Source organism: Mastigoproctus giganteus, chromosome 1, assembly GCF_048544385.1.
Source record: "Mastigoproctus giganteus isolate SK-2022 chromosome 1, ASM4854438v1, whole genome shotgun sequence".
NCBI classification, from domain to species: Eukaryota; Metazoa; Arthropoda; class Arachnida; order Uropygi; family Thelyphonidae; genus Mastigoproctus; species Mastigoproctus giganteus.
In genome coordinates this window covers 34,555,458-34,574,360 of record NC_143575.1, presented here as the reverse complement: position 1 = coordinate 34,574,360, position 18,903 = coordinate 34,555,458, and the positions used below count along the sequence as shown (strand labels likewise).

The 18,903-nt window shown below is 37.1% G+C and overlaps 1 protein-coding gene across 4 annotated transcripts in view; it reads right to left on the bottom strand.

The window, feature by feature from the left end:
- Positions 1 to 18,903, bottom strand: part of LOC150090697 (sorting nexin-13-like) — a 372,237-nt gene that overhangs the window by 282,375 nt on the left and 70,959 nt on the right. For all 4 annotated transcript variants that reach the window (XM_090372320.1, XM_090372326.1, XM_090372330.1 and 1 more), the window contains one exon: positions 9,747 to 9,862. In XM_090372320.1, coding sequence (XP_090228446.1) covers positions 9,747 to 9,862 — 116 coding nt within the window. The remainder of the gene's footprint in view (positions 1 to 9,746; positions 9,863 to 18,903) is intronic.

The window sequence follows — 18,903 nt, the reverse complement described above, 5'->3', positions numbered from 1 at the left end:
ACATCTCTACTTACCCACCCTTTTCAAAACCTCCTAATTTCTCACTTTATCCATCCTCCTTCTCATCCTCCTCTGAGCCCACATTGCCAAACTTTCCAATCTTCTACTACCTTCCATTCTCAAACCTTTCCAATCCTATAATATCTTCCATTGTCAATATCCATGTCTCTATTCCATAAAGTACCACACCCCCATACCAGGCTTCATATAAATAATTTCCTTAAATCAATTTCTAATCTCTCACATAATATTTTTCACTTCTAAAAAGCTTTATTTACTGACAGCTACCCTTATTTCTTTACTGCTCACCATTAAGATTCCTAAATACTTATACTCACTCACCTGTTCTATTCTCTCTGCTCCCATTTCAATATTAAACTCATGCCTTTCTCTTCCTACTCCCATATCTTTGTCTTCTCTGAAACTGAAATTCTCATTGAAAACTTATCAACTTTCCTTTAGCCTATTAACCAATTTCTGCCACCAATGCCATATCATCTGTTCCTCTTCCATTAAAAAAAAATAATAATAAAATCCTAACACGCCCAATAACTTTTCCTTCATCTTCATTCCATACAGCCCTCCCACATCCATATTACCTTTATAAAATGCCTTCTTAACCATTTTAATGATAAAAACAGGAAACAGACATGTTACACCTCATCCTCTTTCCACATGCTATCAGTGTCATCTTGTTCTATCCTATTACTTTTTGTCCCCAATATAATCTATTAATCATTCTTCTGTCCTTCCAAACCACTCCAACCCTTTCCAATATATTCAATAATTTAAACCCAGTCTACTTCATCAAAAAAAAAATGGATTTCTTTATCTCAAAGAAAAACTTCAATAATAAGCAATTATAAAATCCAAAGGTGGCATTTTTATTGTCTCTCAATTTTTAGAATTGAAGGAACTTTCACAAGAAGCTAAACCAAAATGAAAGATAAATGTGATATTCTTGCTGTCACTGACCAAATGTGAAATAAAGCTTGAAAAAAGTCAACCAAGACAGTATGTTGTTGTTGTTTGGTTTTTAGGAGCATTAGCAACAAAGGCCATATTGCTCTGGGGATATGCAGTGGTCATTTCCTGACCTTTCCGCATACTCCGTATTTGGTGGTCACGGGCTCAAACCCAGGTCTAATCAAGAAGCGTGTGCTACGCACTGCTGCTCCTGCCCACCTGGCTACGGAGGTGCCACCAAGACAGTGTTGACTTGAAATTTAACAAATAATATCAAATTTTGAGGAAATAAATAGCCTTCCCATATAAAAAGTAGAGTAATTGAAAGAATGAATAAAACAAAATTTCCAATAAAATGGTAAGTCTCCTTTCAGGTATAAAGTCAGCACAAATGAAATATACAAAATGACCGCTGTTCCTCTTTTGCCTGACTGTCAGGCAAAAGAGGAACAGTGCTTCAATAACGCTTAACTCAGACCTTTTAGTATTAGTGGTGATAAATGATGCAAGAAAGCAAGCTTACAAAGCATCAGCTAAAAAAAAAAAACACCACTTCCCATATCACCTGTCCATCCCCTCAAATTGTTTGTCTAATTCTTCCTTGAATTTATTCAAATGCCCACTTACACAACAATAAATGCAACTTTGTTCTAACACTCAATCAGCATCGTTACCTACAACCATTCTTCCTCAATATGAATTTATGCCGAATCGTGTGTATAGTCTTGAGCAAGAGGGAAGGATGCCATCAGCATTGAGGTTACTCAATTCCACTCAAAGCTTTAAACACCTAATCAGATCTCCTTGCAGGTGACTAGTTCCTGAATGCTGCAATTTGCAGAACTGAAGCCTTTCTTGGTAAGAGCACCCTTTTGTTCTGTTCATTAATCTTGTTGCTCTTACAACAGATCCACATCCTAAAATGAGGCTTCCAGATCTCTATGCGGTACTCAAGATGTGGCCTAACCACTGCCTTATACAACAGGATAATCACCTCCTTATCTCTGCTGCTTTAAAACAGTAATGTCTGTATGTGTTCATAGATGGCAACAACATTGGGTACGGCCAATATATTCAACCTTGTCAGTCTGCCTCTCACTTCTTTCTCCCCAGCAAAAGAAAACAATTGCAGGGCAAGCATGTGCACAGTTCATCCATGCACCTACCACATATTGTTTGCCTCCTCTGCACCTACTTCAGCATTGCATTGCCAAAATGTTCAAGCAGAAGCAAAGGAAGCATTTGAATAATCTTGATGACCTCTGCGACATATGTGGACTATCCACAACAAAAAACTCAGAGAAGAATATCTACAGCACCATTAAAAGTGCATACCCCTTGCACCCTGGCCACAAGGTTGGTGACCTGCAGAAAACTCTGGCTCCACAAGTGCTGTGCACTTTTGATCAATTATGTAGTATTGACTCAAAATTAACAAATTATTCAGAGTTGGTGATCGAGTTCCTTAAAATATATTTTCCAATTCCAGAAAATCTGGGAGGTGTGAGTGATGAGCATGGAGAGAAGTTCCGTCAAGACATTTTAGCAATGAGTAAACTGATATCAGGACACGTGGAATCTTAATATGCGGGGAAATTACTGCTTGATCTTAGTTAGAGAAACTTGATGAAAATATACATATAAATGACAATGTACCAATTAAGACATTTTAATTACACAAAGCTTTATGTTCAGAAATTGTTTTCTCTGTTGAGCCATATTTGAAAAAAAGGTAAAAAAAAATTTGGTTAATGTTTACAACTGGTACCCCTGCTGTTGATTTTTCTGAAGGCGTGATGTGTTTAACAATCCTCCTAACTGATCACATGATATCACATGATACTTATGCCAAGAGACCTACCTAGACTGCACCCTGCCTAATCACCAATGGTTTGTGTTACAGTGAATGCCGTCTTTCCACCAACTATCTAGACTACACCTTGCCTAATCACCAGTGGTTTGTGTTAGAGTGAATGCCATCTGTCCTTGAGGTTGTCACAGACATTCCCTCAGATAGGCCAGACAAGCTGTACTTGTTACCTGGGAGTTTAAAATGCTGATGGAACTGATATTCAAGTGACACTCAAGTCAAGTGGACCCGATCTGGCGAAGTCCGGACGATCTGTGACAGCCAACAAATCCTTTGCTTGCACCTTCACAATGGTGGGACTATTAGTAACCCAGGGTATAAACTCCATGCACAAGCACACCGTGGGTGACCACATAAGTGTGAACCAAAGTAAGCAGGGGTCAACGTGTGGCACCCACACCACATGGAGGAATGCCGCCCCTCTGTGTTACCACGCAGTACTAGGCAGTAGATTACTCTCATCAACCAGTACAATACCACTACTTTGCTTATTGGAGGCTTGAAGTGGTGGAACCCATGTTTAGTCACCAGATCTAAGTTCTGGTCAACCTTCACCATCTCTTCCATTATGCAGTATGATTGATGACTTTTGAGGTGGTAGTAGTAGTAGTGGCATGTGATGCAAGAAAGCAAGTGTATGAGCTTATGCAGCATCAGCCCAAAAAAAAAAAAAAAAAAATCACACCATTCCCTCCAAATGCCGGTCCAGTTCCTCCTTAAATTTATTTAACCTATCAAATTCCACGACAGATGGAAGTTTGTTCCAGCAATTAACCACCCGCTGGCTAAAGGCAAATTTCTGCACATCTATTCTACATCTGTCTTTTCTTAATTTGAATTTATGGCCCCTTAGATTCGTAATCTCAACAAGTGGAAGGATCCCATCAGAATTCAGCGTGCTCAACCCATTCAAGGCCTTATACACCTCAATCAGATCACCACACATGTGCCTAGTCTCTAGCCACTGCAATTTGCAGAACTTAAGCTTCTCTTGGTAAGAGGATCCCTTCATTCCCGTCATCAATCTTGTTGCCCTTCTCTGTACATGCTCAAGCAAATCTACATCCTTCCTAAAATGAGGTCTCCAGACCTGTACTCAGTACACAAGGCGTGGCCTGACCATTGCCTTATACAGAGGGACAATCACCTCCTTTTCCCTGCTAGAAAAATTCCTATATATCATTGACAAAACCCCATGATATGCCCTGGCAGCCTGTCTGCATTGCTCAGAAAACTTCATATCTGACTGCACAATTACTCCCAGGTCTTTTTCATTTTCTACCACCTTAAGTGTAGTACCACACAGTTGGTACGTTTCTCTGGGGTTACTTCTACCCATATGTAGTACTTTGCATTTGTCAAGGTTAAACTTCAGTTGCCACTTCTTAGCCCATCTGCCCAAATTATCTAGATCCTGTTGCAGTAGCACACTGCCATTACTGTCATTAACAACCCTGCCAACCTTTGTATCATCTGCAAACTTTGACACTAAGCCTGATATACCTTCATTAATATCATTGATAAATATACAAAACAACAATGGACCCAACACCGAACCCTGTGGGACTACACTAATAACATTAGTCCACGAAGAGCAGCACCCATTGATTACCACCCTCTGTCTTCTCCCACTTAACCATCCTTTTATCCATTGTAGCAACTTACCCTTAATACCATTCTGCTCCAATTTGTACAGTAGTCTTCCATGCGCAACAGTGTCAAAAGCTTTCCTGAAATCCAAGTATATGATATCAAAATTATTTTTTGCATCCAGTTCCTTTGTGACCACATCATAATAACCAATCAAATTTGTCAGACAAGACTTTCCCTTAACAAACCCATGCTGTGTTTGAATTATTGCTGCAGTCTTGTCTAGATGATCCTGCAATGCATCTTTAACCAGTGACTCCATTATTTTACCCGGAACAGAAGTTAAACTAACTGGTCTGTAATTACTCGTGTCACCCTTCGATCCACCTTTGTGAATTGGGGACACATTTGCACATCTCCAGTCCGTGGGAACCTCCCCTGAGTCCAAGGATGCTCTCATAATTATGGTTAAGGGTTTGCTTAGTTGCTTTGCCGCCTCCTTTAAAATAACTGGATAGATCCCATCCACCCCAGGTGCCTTTCTTATGTTTAACTTCAACAATTTCTCCTCCACTTTGCTCTCAGTTCTTACAAAATCATTAAGCACCCTGCTACAATTTGATAACTTTCTGCCATTTTCAAACCTTAATAACTCCTCATGTGTGAATGTAGATGCAAAATACTCATTGTTTGTTTGCTATCTGAGCAGGATCATCAACAGTTGAACCATCAATATCAAGTGGACCAATCAGATTCATTCCCTTCCTTTTAAAGTTAATATAAGTAAAAAAATCCTTGCTGTTTTTCTTAGCATCCTTTGCCAAAGATTTCTCGTAATCTGCCTTCGCCTGTCTAACCTCCTTTGTGACCTGATTACAGACTAGCTTATATCTGCCATAAGCTTCTGAGCCGCTTGATAATTTATATGCATCCCATGCATTTTTCTTCTCTGACACGAGTCTCATTAGTTCATTTGATTACCATTTAGGCCTAAACCTTGAACAATATTTCTTAATAGGTATGAAACTTTTAGTAGCTTCCACGATTAATTCCTTGAATGCTTCCCACGTAGAATTTACAGTTGGTAACATCGTCAGTTGATCCCACTGTACTCACCTTTATGGAAGCAAAAACACTTTCCTGGTTATGATGAACGTCGTGGTGAGATCCAATCTTCCTTACATTTCGAGGGTACAGCTCTAAAATGGCGTTTGCAGGCCAGCCTGCTAGTTAGTACATCGGACCGAACCTATTGGTAACTCTCTAGGAGGCTTCCGGATCAGCTACTGTATAGTCTTGCTACCTCTACTCTGCCAGACAGTGACTGGAGGGAGACCGAGTAGTGTGTATGCGGGGGGCATTGTCGAGGCCACGTTATGTCAAGGATCTGGGTATATTCTTACCATGTGTATGCCATATCCAAAAATTTCATTACTTCATAAAGCATGTCCCACCCCCCTTTTTCTTACTATTGAATACACCATGAATTGTCAAAATAATAGAGTAGGCTTATCGGCAAAACATTCTAAACGTCCCAAACACATCCTAATTCATTTCACAAATATACTTGGTCTCAATTTTAATCTCAACGACGTCCATTTCCACTTGCAGTCCGCCCAACCCCATGTACTTTTTCTAGCAGAAACTCTGTTATTGGTTGATTCAAATACTGCTCGTTTCAGTTGCCCGAATTATTCGCTGTTTGATTCTTTAAGCCTCAAAGGTGGTATTGTGCATATGTCCATTCTGATATTCCCTGTCAGAGACTTGGCAATTTGGAATCTCCTCTTTTCGATCTTCTCTGGCTTAAAACCTCTCTACCTCATTGTGTCAAATTCATCTGTTGTCTCTACTGTTCTCCCAACTCCACTAATCACTTGGAGCTCTTTGACTTCCTCTCTTTGCAACTTGACTTTCTCCAGTCTAACTTTCCTAACAGTGAGGTAATTTTCCTTGGTGATTTTAATGTTCACAACTCCAGCTGGCTTCTGTTTTCTAGTCACACTGACCCAGCTGGTCGAGATGCTGAGGCATTTGCAATTACTAATGACCTTGCACAGATTGTTCATTTACCTACAATTATACCGGACAATCCTAGCCATACAGCCAACACGCTTGATCTTTTTCTCACAAACAACCCTTCTAACTACACGGTCGAAGTGAGAGGTCATTTAAGCACCTCAGATCACAACTTGATGATTGTCTCTTCTCCAATGGAGCCTTTATCTCATGGCTATTCCCAACCTCGTATTGTTTGGTATTACAAGAACGCAAAATGGAATGACCTGCGAGATTTCTTTTCTTCATTTCCATAGTCGGATTACTATTTCAAAACTTCTGATGTCAATAATTTCTCAGATCGTGTCAGTGAAATTATTCTTGCAGGAATGGAATCCTTTATACCACACTCCACTTTAAAATCTCGTCCTTTATCTAAACCTTGGTTTTCCAATAAATGTACTAAGGCTGTTCAAGAGAAGAACATTGCATATCGTAATTGGCTTGTTTCTAATTCTTCAGTTTCATTTTCTGCCTACACCAAAGCTCACAACAATTGTAAAGCAGTTATTAATCAGTCCAAACTAGAGTTTGAACAGGCTAAGAGTAGAAAACTTGCTTCTTGTCCTAATGGTAGCCAAGCATTCTAGTCTCTTGCCAAAGCTATTGGCCGCAACTTTTGCCCATCTCTGTTCCCACCTCTGTCCAAACCAGACAGTTCTGTTGTCACTTCAGCCAAGGATAAAGCTGACCTGGTAGCATCCCATTTTCCTTCCAACTCATGTATTAAAGATCTTGGTAAAACACTTCCCATCATTTCCAACATGCTCCATTCAATGCCCCCTGTGGTCTCCGTCAAAAGGATGTTAGAAGGATTTTGACGAATCTTGATGCTAAGAAAGCTCCAGGTCCCGATGGTATTTCTCCACTTGTTCTCAAAATCTGTGCTCCTGAACTTACACCTGTTCTTTGCTGCCTTTTTTCACTTTCTTATTCCAAAGGTGTTTTTCCTTCTGCTTGGAAATTTGCTCATATCCAGCCAGTTTCTAAAAAGGGTGATAAATCCCTCCCACCCAATTATCTCCCATTGCAATTACTTCTACTCTTTCTAAAGTAATGGAGAAATCAATTAACCACCAACTCTTAAACTACCTAGAAACCTATCGTCTAATCAACGATTGCCAGTATGGATTCCGTCAGTGTCAATCCACTGGTGATATTCTGGCTTATGTGACCCATTTATGGACTAATTCAATGGAAAAGTTCGGTGAAACAAGCAGTTGCTCTTGACATCTCAAAGGCTTTCAATCCTTTTTTAGCATAAAGGTCTTCTAAACAAGCTTCCATTTTATGGTTTGCCAACTGTTTTTTGTAATTGGTTATCCAGTTTTCTCTCTGATCGCTCACTGAGGGTGATGGTAGATGGCTCTCTGTCTTCTAACTTCTCCACTAATGCCAGTGTCCCACAAGGTTCAGTTCTTTCCCCCACTCTTTTCCTCTTGTATATTAATGACCTTCTTCCATTGACTAGAAATCCTATCCATAGTTTTGCTGATGATAGCACATTGCATTCCACTTTCCATTTTGAGAAACCTTGTCCTGCTCAATCAGCTTCAACTTCTCGAAAACTTGCTACCAATTCCTTAAATACCGATCTCCAGTGGGGGCAAAGACAACTTAGTTGATTTCAATCCTTCTAAAACTCAGTCTTGTCTTATATCTCGCAAAAAGGATTCTTCTGCTCCTATGCTTATTTTTGGTGACACTTCGATTTCTAGGCAAAATGATATATCTCTTTTGGGGATTACCCTGACTTCTAATCTCTCTTGGCACAAGCACATAACAAATATTGTTTCCTCTGAATCTAAAAAAATTGGTTTTCTCTTTCGCACTCGGCGTTACTTTTCTTCCAAACAGCTGTTTACTCTTTACAAATAGCAAATCCACCCTATCATGGAATATTGTTCCCACATCTGGGGCGATGCCCCCAAAACCTCTCTCAGGCTTCTTCATTCCGTTCAGAAGAGGGCAGTTAGGTTAATTAATGATTCATCTCTAACAGAGTCTCTCCACTCACTGTCTCATAGATGTACTATTTCTGCTGCATGCCTCTTGTACCGATATTTCCATGGGAACTCTTCTTCTGAACTGGCTTCTATAATTCCTGCTCTCTCTTTCAAAGCAGTCCAAACACGTGCCGCCACCAGCCAACATCCATTTACTGTCCAACTTCAAACTCACAGAACCAACTTTTCATCTTCCTCATTTATTCATTCAACTGCCGTTTTCTGGAACAACCTTCCTTCCTACGTATTTCCTGAAAATTACAGTCTACAGAAGTTCAAATCCAACGTCAGCAAATATCTTCTTTCATCTTCTCAACCTCCAACCCAAGCATGGTACTAAGTACTATAGGTTCTAATGCCTCTCATGTTTGGGATTTACATAAAAAAAAAAAACAACTAAAGCCTGCTAGTTTGCATTAGAATATAAGGATACATGGGGTACCCTTTTCTAAAAATTCTGAAGATGCAAAGGAATGCAGAGAGAGAGTGAATGCCGTTTTGGCATGGTTTAAAATTGGGAAACAAGTTCCCCTCTCCACCAGTGCTCATTTTAAATCAGAATATGAGTCACCCCTTGGTTTAAAATCAGGAAACGAGTTCCCTCACCTTGGAGCTGTTTTTAAATCCGAAAACAATTTCAAACTATTTTCCCAATTTAAAACCAGCATTGAGGGGAAAAACTCGTTTCCTGATTTAAAACCAAAACCTGGGGGGGGGGGTACTCATTTTCTGATTTTAAACCAGTGCCAAGACATCATTCACTATCTCTGAATTTCTTTGCATCTTCAGAATCTTTAGAAAAGGGTATCCTGTTTTTACTTATACTGTAATGTAAACTTGGAGGCTTTAGTCAGTAGAAAGATGGTATTCACTCTAATGCAAACTACCAGTAATCTTGGCATTAGTTTCATGTGGCATCACACCATGGCTTCGGAAAAATCCACAGCAGGGGTACCTGCTTGTAAACATTAACCAAACATTTTTTTTCAAAGAAATACATGATACAACAATTTCACTTTGATAATCAGCCCCACGAAATCTATAAAAATCTTTTATAAATGTAGAAAAACAAAACCCTTATTGTTTAGTAACCAATGAAGCTACAAAAATTAACAACACGTAGCTGGTGGAAAATCTTTCTTAAACTGGCAAATTAAAACAAGATAAAAGTCATGAAACTGCACATTTTTGCAAATAATGCATGAACCCAAAACTTCTAAAGGCATTATGGGTAACAGTTTAAAAATAAATCTTACCTTTCTCTTTTGCACCTTTCAATTTTGCCTGAGCTTGTCTGAAGAGGCGCAAATGAGATGCAAAGTCATCGACTAGTCTAGTAGTAAGATACGGAACCCATTCAACTTCTTTAGACCTCAAAGTGAATATAAAATGAAACATAAGTCTACTCTTTAAGTAAAATATTCCTGAGGCATAAAGTATTACAATACTGCATTAAAGGTAAAAAAAAATAATACTTCATTACTTATCATCGAAAGAATTTTCATAATCTGAGAATCAAAATGTTTAGTTCTCAGATTATTAAAGTTTTATCTGGCATAGTCAAGCCTACAAACTTTCAGAAATCTAAATGATATAATTTAATGCAGATCCATCTTCCATCCAGAATGTGTTGGAACTGTGTTCCAAATTTCATAACAAAAAATAATTAATGTATATCGCACACAGCACAATGCGAAAATTATACATCATTATGAAATAGATAGTATGAATCAGAGCTGTAATACTCAATACATTCTACGTTGAAATTAATATTTGTAAAATAATAAGAGGAGTTTACCTCAATATAGTACGTAGAACACTTCCGTATGATACTCTCCAGAAATTAAAACGAAAAAAATCGAAAACTTACATTAGAGTAAAAAATAAATAATTAAAAACCAATTTAACACAATTCAAATCAATTTAACACAATTAAATCAATTTAACACAATTAAAAATCAATTTAACACAATTAAATATTAAAAAGAATCTAATGAAAATATTCAAAATGATTTTCCTTCCTGAAGCTGACAATGCTTTTCGACCGTATGTCGTGATCACAGGAATGACAATTACCGAATAGGGTTGAATCTGAAACTTAAATAGTGATTATTTGTCTTCGTGCATGCATGTAAAGGTCCATCGGAGATCAAATATGGCCGCCAAACATTAACAGATTTCTTGTGTAATTTAATTTCTACGGTTTCTGCAATTAATAGTCGCGTTTAATTACATTGAACATTAAATATTTTGGTCTGGTTAAATAAAAAAGTATGTTTTTTGTTAATGGCATGAAAGGCTAATTCTGAGACTGCTGAACGAGAAGCATGAACTGTGGCTTCATGTTGATTTACACGAATATTCAGAGAAAATTGCGTCGAACCTTGGTAAGACGAGTCGCAATCACTGCAAGAAATGTTGTCCAGATCATTAATTTGTGTTGTGAACGCGGAAAGAACCGAGCGATTGTTCAGTATAGTGTGTAATTTCTGTATTGGCCTGGCCACAATTTTAAATTCGGTATCTTTAAAAAAACCTATTAAGCTGTTTGTGTCACTGTTCAACATATGGGACAGAAATAAAGTATTTTTTGATATTACTATTGTTGGTTGGTGTAGTATTTTGTATCCTATTTAGCCTGTACCCTAATTCGGTTTATTGTGGCCAGGGGATAACCCCTGTTTAAGAACCTGCTAGTTAATACTTGTATTTCTGAGCCCAAAGCAGATTCCGTCGTTAAATATTTATAGGCATTTAGAAATTGATTAAAGATAATCGATCTTTTGTAGGTGAACAAGTGATAACTATTATAATGTAGAAGCATACCGGTGTTCGTAGGTTTTCGATAGATGCTAAATTGGATTTTATTCGAGTCGCGAGTAAGCATAAAATTTAGAGTGTTTAATGATTTTGTATCCGTATCCTCCCTTTCCAATGTAAATTTGAGTCTAGAATGAATATTATTAAACGAATGTAAAATGTCTTGGATAGTACTACTATCAGTAATAACTAGAACATCGTCTAAATACCTCCCATAGTATGTGAAAACTACCTAAAAAACAATGTGTAATTGATATTGAATTTGGACTTCGTAATATTCCACAAAAAGATTTATTTATTCAACAAGTTAACCAAGTAGTGAATAACATAAAAGAATGTTGTTGTTATTTGGTTTTTAGGAGCATTAGCAACTAAGGCTATATTTCTCCGGGGATATGCGGTGGTCATTCCCTGACCTTTCCGCATCCTCCGTATTAGGTGGTGACGGGCTCGAACCCTGGTCTAATCAAGAAGCGTGTGCTATGCACTGCTGCTCCTTCCAACCTGGCTACGGAGGCGCCACATAAAAGAAAGGCAACTTCCTAAACTGAATACATGTGACAGTTCAGCTTTATGAGAACTTCGGAGAAATAAGGACATTATTATACACAGGACAGATAAAGGAGATACAGTGGTAATACTAGATAAACCTGATTATATTAATAAGTTAGATTCAGTTGTTTCAGATACCTCCACTTATCTTGAAGTAGACCTGGCACAGTTTACCAATTTGGTCAATCAATACAATAAAACGTTAACCACGTATCAAAAAAACGACTAGATTACTATGGCCCGTTAAAGGAATTGAAGGCCAGAACATACAATATTCCTGCAGTTTTCGATCAGGTAAAATTACACAAGACTGGATTTCCTATTCGACCTATTGTTTCCTACAGGAACTCGGCATTTTCATCCTTAGCCACACATGTATAAAGCATTATAAAACCCTTTAGACGGGTAATACAATTTGGGATTAAGAACTATGATACATTATTTAATAATCTTAAAGACTGTAGACTTGGCGACAATGACAATTTATTCTCACTAGATGTTACCTCGTTATATATGAATGTAAACGTTGAATACACATTAGATATTATTTGAGATGTGTTAAATAAAAACTCCATACCGATTAATTATACAAAGCTACCTATTAAGGACATTTTTCACTTAATTAAACTGTTAGTTGAGGCCAACTAAATCACCTTTCGAGACAAGGTGTACAAACAAATTTTTGGATTGCCAATGGGTTTGAGCCTGAGCTGCTTAATGTCAGAGATCTATCTCTCAACGATTGAGCATATACATTTCACACCTTTTCAACACCGTATCACATACTATGGGAGGTATTTAGACGATGTTCTAGTTATTACTGATAGTAGCATTATCCAAGATATTTTACATTCGTTTAATAATATTCATTCTAGACTGAAATTTGCATTGGAAAGGGAGGATACGGATACAAAGTCATTAAACTTTCTGGCGCCTCCGTAGCCAGGTGGCCAGGAGCAGCAGTGCGTAGCACATGCTTCTTGATTAGACCGGGGTTTGGGCCCATAACCACCAAATACGGAGGATGCGGAAAGGTCGGGGAATGACCACCGTATATCCCTGGAGCAATATGGCCTTAGTTGCTAATGCTCCTGAAAACCAAATAACAAACAAACATTAAACTTTCTAAATTTCACGCTTACTTGGGACTCGAATAAAATCCAATTTAGCATCTATCAAAAACCTACAAACACCGGTATGCTTCTACATTATAACAGCTATCATCCGTTCACCTACAAAAGATTGATTATCTTTAATCAATTTCTAAATGCCTATAAATATTCAATGACGGAATCTGCTTTGGGTTCAGAAATACAAATATTAACTAGCAGGTTCTTAAACAGGGGTTATCCCCTGGCGACAATAAACTGAATTAGGGTACAGGCTAAATAGGATACAAAATACTACACCAACCAACAATGGTAATATCAAAAAATACTTTCTTTCTGTCCCATATGTTGAACAGTGTTCTAGTTTTAGACGATGTTCTAGTTATTACTAATAGTAGTACTATCCAATAGTACTTAATAGATTCTTTAAAGATACAGAATTTAAAATTGTGGCCAGGCCAATACGGAAATTACAGAATTTAAAATTGTGGCCAGGCCAATACTGCCCACCTGGCTACGGAGGCACCCAATATAATTTATACATAATAATTTATCACTAGGTCTGTTGGGGGGCACAATGAATAGAAATCTAGAGGTTATCTGATTGTATAGTTTGTGGTCAAAATTATCATATTCATTATGACAAGTGACACTAATTGTACAGGGTGCCCCAAAAAGACCTGGACAATTTTATAAACTTATTACAAAAAGAAAAACAATTTGCAGCCATCAATAGAACAACTCAAAAAGTTTATCATATTATAAATGATTATAAGTGGGGCTTGTATCATGCAACAGTAATAAAGTGCAAATGGCATCTCCTCAACAGAAGGCTCAATGTGTGCCATGGTTCATCAAGACGAAATTGACATTCAAATTCAAAGAAATTATCACAGTACAGACAACAACCACCATTTCATACCAGCATTTGTGAGCAGTATTGAAAGTTTATGGAATGGGAAACATTGATCACAAAAAAAGGTATGGACGTCCTAGCACAAGTGCCAAAGATATGGAAGAAGCGTGGGGAGCATTTACTAGGAAAATAATTCTGATATCATATACTTGGATTTCAAGAAAGCTTTTGACTTTGTTGCATTAGAATACTGTACAAATTGGAGCAGTATGGTATTAAGGGTAAGTTGAGTGAGAGAAGATAGAGAGTGGTAATCAATGGACGCTGCTCTTCATGGACTAATAATTATTAGTGGTGTCCCACAGGGTTCAGTGTTGGGCCCACTGTTGTTTTGTATATTTATCAATGATATTGATGAAGGTATATCAGGCTTAATGTCAAAGTTTGCAGATGATACAAAGATTGGCAGGGTTGTTAATTACAGCAATGGCAGTGTGCTACTGCAACAGGATCTAGAAAATTTAGGCAAATGGACCGAGAAGTGGCAACTGAAGTTTAACACTGACAAATGCAAAGTACTGCACAAGGGTAGAAGTAACCCCATAGGAACATACCAACTGTGTCGGACTACACTTAGGGTGGTAGAAAATGAAAAAGACCTGGGAGTGATTGTGTAGTCAGATATGAAGTTTTCTGAGCAATGCAGACAGGCTGCCAGAGCAGGTCATGGGATATTGTCAACGATATACAGGAATTTTGCTAGCAGGGAAAAGGTAATTATCAGGGTAATTATCCCTTTGTATAAGGCAATGGTCAAGCAACACCTTGAGTACTGCATACAGGTGTGGAGGACTCATTTTAGTAAGGATGTAGAGTTGCTTGAGCATGTACAGAGAAGGGCAATCTTGGTGAGGGGAATGAAGGGATCCCTTACCAAGAAAGGCTTAAGTTCTGCAAATTGCAGTGGCTAGAGAATAGGCACCTTGAGGTGATCTGATTGATGTGTATAAGGCCTTGAATGGGTTGAGCACGCTGAATTCTGATGGGATTCTTCCACTTGTTCAGATTACAAACCTGAGGGGGCATAAATTCAAATTGAAGAAAGGCAGTCGTAGAATAGATGTGTGGAAATTTTCCTTTAGCCAGTGGGTGGTTAATTGCTGGAACAAACTTCCATCTGTCATTGTGGAAGTTGATAGCTTAAATAAATTCAAGGAGGAAGTGGGCAAACTTTTAGAAGGAATGGTTGTGTGAAATTGTTTTTTTTTTGGCTGATGCTACATAAGCTCATACACTTTCTTTTCTTACATCACATGCCTCTATTGCCACTACTATTCACTAATAAGTTCACTAAAGAAAGCAGCTAACTGACAAGTGCCTCACATGAGTACATACAAGGTGTGGCAATAATATTCCCAGATGGGTGCAATAAAAAGAACACAAAGTGAAGGAGCTCGAAAATGGTTTTCTTTTTATTCAAAAGTAATCACAACCTGATTGAATGTACTTATTATGCTGTTCTAAAAGCTTATTTTCAGTAACTTTTAGAAACTTTTTAATTAGTCAGCCAGTGACAGCATCCAAAGAGATCATGTTCAGTTCAGCAATTATATTTTTATTAATCTCCTCAACATCCTGAAATCTCTTTCCTTTGAGGGCAGTTTTCACCATGGAAAAAAGGAAGTTTGCTGGTGATAAGATTGGAGTGCATATGGGCCTTGTCCTGGAGGCACGTATGGGATGAAGTTGTTAATATGATGGTGCTAGATTGGAAGAGTAGGGTGAATGGTTGATCTGCACAATCAATGTTAATCAGAGACGTCTTCACAACAAGTGCAGAATGGGCTGCATTTCTCTCAAAACTGCAGCTCACCCGAGAAATGTACTTCAATAGTCTTTGAAACACCTGTATATAGAATGCAGCATTGACTCTCTCTCCTTCAGGTACAAATTCCTTGTGAATCACACCGTTTGTCATAAAACATGATGAGCATCATCTTGATAATGGACATCTCTAAACAAAACTTTTTGGGCCTTGGTGATGATTTTGAACTCCACTGCATACTTTGACAATTCGTCTCTGGGTTGTACTGAAACATCCAACACTCATCTCCAGTGAAAACAGTTGAGGAAATTAGGATTGTCTGAAAAGTCTGGATGAAGCCACTGCATGATGACACTCTTTGTTGCTTCTGCTCATCCTTCAGGCTGTGTGGCACAAATTCTTATTCTTATTCTCATTCTTATTCAACCCGTCAGCCATCATCCTGAGGGTCTAAAGACAATCTCTTCCCACAATTTCTGGAACTTTTGCAACTCTGTCCTCATTTTGAGAAGTTGATGGATGCCCACTTCTTGGGTAATCATGAACATCCTCACATTCATCTTTGAACCACTTATACCATTCAAGCACACTGGCTTAATGTTTCATCACCATAAACAGTTTTTAAATGTTTCATCACCATAAACAGGCTTAATGTTTCATCACCATAAACAGATTTTCCAAGTTTAAAGCAAAATTTGATATTCACTTGTTGCTCCTTGCAAAATTGTAACATGGGACATTAACACTACAAATGAAACTGGTTGTTACTTGCAACCTATCAGCCTACTGGACAATCCCTGCACCACCATCTGTTAGGGGAAGTTTGAACTACAACATACCACTTCTGTTTATTTTCAAACTCATCAAACGTGGCCATAACAGCACCTTTCTGCCACACCTTGCATGACAACTGTCAAGCAAGGATCATTCAATGAATGAATGATCATATAATACTTATACATTCTTTCCATCTTTATAAGCTCTTAGATGTGTTAATGATAGGCAGTATACATATCTCTTGGGTGTTCCTCTACCTTAATCTTATTGCTCTTTCACCAAGTTCAAACTGTCAAGTCAGTTGTCTGCCCTTAAATTTCCCATATTTGTTTGTTGAGGAATAATGTTTAAATAATAGCAAAAAAAAAAAAAAAAAAAAAAAAAAAGAGAATTCATAAAAATAATTTTATTTATTTGAACTGAAATACACATGCCCAACACATATACATATACACTAGTAAACTCAGCATCAACAAGCTGCTTTTCTGATGGCAAAAATTGCTCTGATGCATTTTTTTTTTTTTTTTTTTTTTTATTAGAGGTAGTCCCAGGACTGCTTGGGAATATCTTAATTTAACCTGACAGCATAAATCAAAAAAAATTCACTAGCACAACTTGTAAATTGTGAGTGAATTCAGCAAATTTCTTTATCCTATACTTAAACTGACAAAATAGAAATCTGGATAGAATCAGAAAATAAAAAAAAAATAAAAAACAGTAGAAATAAAAATTACCTGTTTCACCAATAAAAAAAAAAAAAAAACATGCTGAAACATTGTACTCCTTGTTTCAACACCATACAAGATTTGCCTGTCAGGTTACAAAGAAATAATTTAATTTGCACAATTTAAATTTTGAAGTCAATTTCATGCCCATATTAGCGCATTAATATTATACTTACATTGTTGGGCAACCAGAAAAAAAAAAAAAAAAAAAAAACAATATAATCTAAAAAAAAACAACTATTAATTGAGTTTTGAGCTAGTCAAGAATATTAAACTACCAACATCAGAAAGAATTAAAATCAGTAAAGGAACAGAAATTAGAGTTATCATTAACTTTTTCTGGAGTGAGTTCATTGAACATGTCTATGTACTGAGAAAAAAAAAATTTTTCACATGTGATGGGTTCTGGAGGAGTGAATGTCCTCATTAAATTTTTAAAATTCATAAAAATTAAAATTTTGTACATAAATCTTTTTAAACATTAATAGTAGAATAAAATTATTTCAAAATTATTTTAAACAATAGTAGAATAAAATTATTTCAAAAATCAAATCAAGTTTTGTAAAAATCACAAAAAATCATAAAAAATTTGTAAAAACCCATTGTTATTTCTCTTTTGATGTAGGTTCAATTTCATCAACTTATGGATCTGAATACCAGAAAAATTCAGCTTTTGTATGTAAAAAAAAAAAATATATATATATATATATACACACACACACACACACACACACACACACAGACCTCTCTCTTTAATGAACTTCCATATAGCAAATTTTTCTATGTAGCAAACTTTTTTGATTTCCGCTTGGTCATTACATGAAAATAGTTTCTGTATAACGAAGAAAATTTCCAGTCATGCTGGTCAACTGCTATCTATGTATCCACAGCCATTGGCTCTGGTCAACCTGTGTTCTGCTGTAAGCACCCTATTACAGAATTAGGAGAGAGTGATTTTCCTTTATCCCAGAAATTCATGTTGTTTCGAAGAAATGAGTCGACACTTTCACTAAATTTCACTTGTCTGTTTACATGGTAGATATAAGTGGACCCTAAATCAGTTTTGTTTTAGCTGCTGTGCAAGTAATCTTACAGTGTCTAAGAGGAAATCCTTGAGTGTAGTGTGAAAAGGTGGAAATGCTTAATAGTGTAGACCAGGGCATTAAAAAAAAGAAAAGAAATTGCTTTAAAATTTGGTATTCCTGCCAGTAGTGTGTTAACCATTCTGAAAAACTGTTTTTCGATTTGCAAACTGTTTGAGGAAACGGGACCCAGTCGGGAGCATGCGAAATTATGCCTTTGTGAAGATGTAGATGAAGCAATTTTTAATTGAAGAAACAGGTCTGCTATTTATATGTTTGCTGAACAAGACTTTTAAAGGTGATAAATGTGTAGGTGGTAAAAATAGTAAGAGAGAATTACAGTCTTGGTTGGTACAAATATGGCTGGTAATAAAAATCTGAAGCTTTTGGTAATAGGCAAAAGTAACAACCCCGATGTTTCAAATGAGTAAAGTCGTTAGAGTTGTACTACAACTACAACCAAAAATCTTGGATGACAAATTTTGAGCAGTGGATTTTAAATTTCAATAGAAAGATGACAAAAGAAAACAAAAATTGTGTTGATTGTCGACAACTGCCCTTCCCACCTTCACTCAATAATTTCCAAACTTACAAGTGTGAAGCTTGTTTTCCTCTCTCTGAATATCTCATCTAAACTGCAGCCAGTGGGCCAATGATTTGAAAATGC